This window comes from Callithrix jacchus, chromosome 5, assembly GCF_049354715.1.
Source record: "Callithrix jacchus isolate 240 chromosome 5, calJac240_pri, whole genome shotgun sequence".
In the NCBI taxonomy this organism is placed as follows: Eukaryota; Metazoa; Chordata; class Mammalia; order Primates; family Cebidae; genus Callithrix; species Callithrix jacchus.
Window position 1 is genome coordinate 44,912,540 of NC_133506.1, and position 6,000 is coordinate 44,918,539.

General features: G+C 52.4%; 1 protein-coding gene across 1 annotated transcript in view; it reads right to left on the reverse strand.

Moving 5' to 3' along the window:
* Window positions 1-2,915, reverse strand: part of LOC144582492 (prostacyclin synthase) — a 55,655-nt gene extending 52,740 nt beyond the window's left edge. Inside the window, exon 1 of the mRNA XM_078371937.1 lies at window positions 2,818-2,915. Coding sequence (XP_078228063.1) covers window positions 2,818-2,894 — 77 coding nt within the window. The 5' untranslated portion in view covers window positions 2,895-2,915. The remainder of the gene's footprint in view (window positions 1-2,817) is intronic.
* Between the last annotated feature and the right edge of the window lie 3,085 nt (window positions 2,916-6,000).

Genomic DNA, 6,000 nt, shown 5'->3' on the forward strand with positions numbered 1-6,000 from the left:
GGCATGGTGGCATGCATTTATAATCCCAGTTACTCAGGAGGCTGAGGCAGGAGAATCAGTTGACCCCAGGAGGCAGAGGGTACAGTGAGCCGAGATCGCGCCATTGCACTCCAGCTTGGGCAACAAGAGTGAAACTCCGTCTCAAAAAAAGGCTCACCCTCAAAGATAAATCTGCTCTCCAGATTGACAGTCAGCAAGAACTAGCCAAAATAATTTAAAAACTGTCTCTGCCTCAGTTTCCCAATCTTTAAAATCTCCATTTTAAAGATTGGGAAACTGAGGCAGAGAACAGTTACTCAACTTGACCATATTTCCATAGGTTGGGAATTTTCATATGTTTGGAATGCCAGACCGGGCATGGAGATAGGCTGGGGGGTGGAGGGAGATGTGGAGGGCTGGAGGGTGATGGAGGGGAGGGGAGAAGGCCAGAAGTACACACCTGTAATCCCAGAACTTTGGGAGGCTGAGGTGGGCAAATCACTTCAGGTCAGGAGCTCAAGACGGGCCTGGCCAACATGGCGAAACCCTCCCCTGTACTAACAATACAAAAGTTAGCTGGGCATGGTGGCACATGCCTGTAGTCCCAGCTACTTGGGAGGGTGAGGCAGGAGGATCGCTGAAGCCAAAAAGGCAGAAGTCACAGTGAGCGGAGATCACGCCACTGCACTCCAGCCCAAGTGAGAATGCAGCACTCTGAAGTAGCAGAAACACTGGAAACAACCTAGAGAACGTCAAAAGGACAAAAGAGGCCACAACGTATGCACATGCTGGAAGACTCCAGAGAGGATCGAAAGAATGGATTTCATCTCCATGTATCAAAAAGATCTTCTTACAGAAAAAAGAACGGATGTCAAAACAAATCTGCACCGGGCGCCGTGGCTCACGGCTGTAATCCCAGCACTTTGGGAGGCTGAAGCGGGCAGATCACGAGGTCAAGAGATCAAGATCATCCTGGCCAATAAGGTGAAACCTTGTCTGTACTAAAAAATACAAAAATTAGCTGGGCGTGGTGGCATGCCCCTGTAGTCCCAGCTACTCAGGAGGCTGAGGCAGGACAATCGCTTGAACCCAAGAGGCAGAGGTTGCAGTGAGCCGAAATCGCGCCACTGCACTCCAGCTTGGGCAACAGAGCAAGTCTCCAAAACAACAAGCAAACAAACAAACAAAAAACTAAACTAAAATCTGGACTGAAACAACAAGCGTAATGTCTGAAAACATTTCTATGCAGCGTATTGAAAAAGTCTGACAACTCAGGAAAAATAATTCAGTTCTTCATGGGGACATTTATTCACTGTTTTTCTTTTCTTTTTTTAAGGCAAATGATTGCATAGTTGTAAATTTCAGCTGAAAATGTGTCTGGAAGGTGAAGAAAAATACAGTGAGCTTATTGTTCGAAAAGTCAACTAACATTGTTTAAAAATCAAAAAGTTCCCAACGTTTCCGGAATTTTCAGACACGAATGTAAACTAACTCTCTCTCTCTCTTACGCGGCTCTGTATTAGCTACAAGCTCATGTCTGTGGATGTAAGAGTAATTTTTAAAACATCAGGGAGACTGAGGAGATACGAAGACTAAAGGCAATGTGGTAACTTGGGGCGGGATCCTGGAACAAAAGAGGACAGTAATGGGAAAGTTGATAAAATCCCAATAAAGTTTGAAGTTTCGTTAAGAGTAATGACCAGTGTTGGTTTTTTAGTCGTGACAAATGTCCCATAACGATGTAAGATGTTAACAATAGGGAAAACGAGGTTAGCGAAATACAGGATTTTTTGTACTAGGTTTGCAACTTTCTGTAAATCCCAAACTAGTCTAAAATAAAAAGTATATGTATTTTTCAATCTGGAAGTTTCCACCCAAACTGGGCAACAGGAGAGGCCCAGAGAAGGGGAGAGGACTAGATTTCAGGGGCTGGGGGAGGGCTTCAGTCTTACCTCTAACAGGATAAATATTTGTTTTAAGTCGAATATATTCAGCTATTCCTTGTGCTTTTCAAATTAATATTTAAAATATTTTATAAAAAGAAGAACCATAGCTATCTCCTTAATTTGAGGCTGTGAGTCTTTACTTTTTCTCCTAAATCACAGCTGCTCAATGGAGCCAGAAAACCTTCAGGACCAGGAGGCTGTGACATCCGGCCCTGGCTCCCTCTGTCCAGGCTGTGGGACCTCACGGGAAGGTAGAACCCTTCACACATCTCAGCTTCTCCCTGGCAAATGAAATTTCTGAGCCCACAGACTCCCCTCTTCCGGGAAGATGGTTCCAGGGCATGATAAGGACATCCCCCAGGAGCTCTGCACTCCGCGGGCTCAACGCTCCCATCTGTGTAATGGATTGAGGAGTGAGGCTACCCCTATAGGGTGCCGAAAGCAAGGCCGGGTTTGACAGCGAGTGGGCGGGTGCCGAGTGCTGGCAGAGGCTGCAAAGTGGAGTGCGCTTCTTCCACCCGGGCCACGCGGAGGATGTCCCCGCGCGGCTGTCCGCCCACAGACCCTCAGTCCTCCCCTGAAACCCCCTCCCAGGTCCCTGCCGTCGCGCTAAGGGCCAGACCCGGACTTATCGCGGTGGGCGATCCGCCCGTGGGACCCACCGGCCCCCGCATCTCCCACCTTGCGCGCTCTTGGCAGGGGCCGCACACGGTCTGGCTCCCTCCCCCGGGTGCGGGGCCCCGGGACTCCCACCTCCGAGGGTCTCGCCCCGCCTGGGATACTGGGGCTGGACTCGGGCCAAGCCGGCCGCGGGCTCCGAAACCCCGGGGCTGCAGCCCAGGCGGGAGACGCCCCCTTTGTCCAGCGAGGTTGGGCGGAGCGGGGTACTCACCGCGTGCGGCGGCGGCTCAGGAGCAGCAGCAGCAGCAGCAGCGCGGCCAGGAGGCCGAGGAGCGCAGCCCAGGACATCGCCGGGCTGGCCGGGCTGGCGGGGCTGGCGGGGCTGGCGGGGCTGGCGGGGCTGGCTGCCTGGCCCACCCCCAGGTAAAGATCCCCGCCCCCACCCGCCGAGCCCCTCCCACTCCGCCCACCCTGGCCAGCTTTGGGGTGGGATGTGGGGGATGGGACCCTCCGAGGTCCGCAGGGGTCGGCCCGCCCGGGGTTCTCTGGGAAAACCCCCTTACCGCCCCCGCGCTCCGGCCGAGACGGAAAATGTGGGAGGAAGGGGAGGGTAGAGGGAGAGGAGTGGGGTGGAGGGGATGTGGAGGGCTGGTGGGTGACCAAGGGGAGAGAGGTGGCCAGGGGCGGAGGGGATGTGGAGGGCTGGGGGGTGATGGAGGGGAGGGGAGAAGTACAGGATGTGCAGGAAGGAAGAGATTGTATGTGTGGAGGGAAAAGGGGTGGGAGAGATGGAAGGGGACTTTGAGGAAGGGAGAGGAGGAAATCTGGGAAGACGAGGGACCCTGGGGAAATAGTGAAGTAGGTATGGGGAGGAAGGGGCAGTGTGGGAAGGAGAAAATGTGATAGAAGGGGATGAACACGGGAGGAGTGTGGGGGTCAGGAGGGGCTTTCCCACCACATTCCACATTCCACCTAGACGGAGGGCACCCCCCCCAGACCCTTCTTCAGCCCATCTTCCAGCCCAGGCGTGCCGGAGACCTGGAGCTTTCCATTCTGTGGTCTGGGCTCGGAGGGCTGCACTGGATTATGTCGCACCCTACAGTATCTTCAGTAACTACTGGGCAGGGGTAAAAGGATGCCTCAGGGAGTCCCCTCATCCTCACCTGCTTAGGGGACAGATGATGCTTGTGAAGCATGCGCCCTCTACCTGGTGCATGTTAGGGCCTCCGGATATGGTAGCCCTTGTTACTGCTACCTGGTGCTTGGGGTGCCAGCCCCCTGTGCCCGCGCCACTGCAAGGGACCACCCCAGGGTGCTGGTGAGAACCGGAGCTTCAGGCTAGAATGCCTGGGCATCAATGCAGCCTTGCTCTGCTCCCCTGCCTCTACCATCCCTATTCCCACCCTGGGAAGTCTTGGGCAGCTAGCTTAACCTCTCTGAGCCCACCTTCTTAGCAGACTTGTGCTTACCTCTGGGGCTGTTGTGAGGAATTGAGGAAAGTTTGACAATAAAAGGAACTGCAAACTGTTGAGTGCTTGGCACATGTCAGTGTTATGAAGCCATGGGCTGAACCTGAAGCTAAGACCCAGGAGGTCTGGTTCTAGTCCTGTATCCACCAATTCAGTGCCGGGTGAGCTTAGGCACCTTTCATTCCATCTTGCCAGCAGAGCTCTGGAGAAGCTCTTGTCCCTCCCTGCTCTCCTGGCTTCTGTCCTTATCAGCCAGAGTCCTGACAAGACCTTTCAAGAACCAGCATGATCCACCCCTTCTCGCCTTTACCTCCCTGGCTTCATGCCCCCAACTCTCTCCCTCACCCACTCTGCTCCAGCCACACTGATCTCCCCATCGTTCCCTAGAGGTCCCACTGCAGGGCCTTTGTACATGCCGTTCCCTCTGCTCAGAGTATTCTTCCCTGGGAGACTTGCACAGCCCACTCTTTCCATCACGTTCCGGGTCCCTCTGCCTCTGCTCAGCTGTCACTGCGGAGAAGCCTATTTGACCACCTGGACTAAAGCAATCGTCCCACCACACTAGTGCCGTAACCTGTTACTGATATTTTGTTTGTTTTTTGGTAGGGTTTTTTGGTTTTTTTTTGGGGGGGGGGTTGGCAGTACTTCACATGTCCTGCTATCATCTTCAAGATTCATTTATTTGCCTGCTTAATGTCAGCTGTCAAGGCGGCCAGATGACCCTCCTGTGGCCTCAGCAGATTCAGAACAGCAAGAGGCAAAGGAGTTTCCTGAACCTCTTGTTTATTTTTCCAGCTTATCTGCAGCGAAGCCAACAATCCCAAAAAGGCTGCAGAATGGGCCCGGAGGATTTTCTTCAAATTTGGGGAGCTCTGCAGGGCTGTCTGCTAACAGTGGGGCTCACAGCCGGGCTTGGCCAATACTCAGCTGTGTGACCCCAGGCAGACTGCACCACCTCTCCAAGCTGGGGTTCCTCATTGACAGAACAGGGAAAAGAGAACCTCATGGAGTTGAGGTAAGGAACAAACGGGACACGCCTATGTGAGTGCCTGTCACACCGTGAGCATCAGGGAAAGTTAACTGCGATTAGTACTTACACCAATTCAGCTCCTCTCCACTGTCTGTGATCAGGCTTGGTCTCGATTTTCTTACCTGAAAAATGGGAAGAACAGTTCCTTCTTCATGGGACTGCTGTGAGAACTGAATTAAATGACAAGAGAATGAAATCACCCAGCACAGGGTCTGGTATAAAATAGGTGCTCAATAAATATTAGCTCTTCTACTCCCCACCCCTGGCTTCAGTGCAGACCAGCATCACCTCAGTACAAAATTCTCTCCCAAGTATTCTCTTCCCTTCTCAATTTATAGACAAAATTTTCCCAGGGAGGGAGATGCAGCTGCTCACACACCAGAGAGATGAAAGTCAGCCTCTGGCTCTTCCTGGATTTGTTCAGGATTTGGCTGGTGTGTAGGGTGGTGGCCCTCTTCCCAGAGAATGACCTGCCATGGGTCTGAGCTGGTCCAGGAAATCCATCTTTGCTAGCAATTTGTCTGGAGGTGGGCATCTTCTGGACATCTGTTGGGGGCTTTTAGAAAAAAGTGTTTCCTTCTGATTTGCCTTCTCTTTTGCTTTGGGGGCCATTGTGTGAGAATGTGATTGGTGGGGGAGGTGTGGGAGTTTGTAGTGTTATGAGAGGCCAGGAAAACTGCAGACCCCGAACCAGAGATGCAGAATCACCATCCTTGGAACCACCCACCTAGAGACCTCTCATTTAATGAGCTAACCACATGTCTGTGCTAAGACACCATGAGTCAGGTTTTTCTATTACTTGCAGCCAAAGACATTCCCAACTGAGGTGGCCTTCTAGGTATGGCTGAGGGGAGGACCAAACGAGGCGATAAGGCATCTGAAGCACCTCTGCAGGACTGGCCCATGTGCGAATTCAAAAATGTTGCTTCGTCTTATTATTTTTACTTTTCTTACT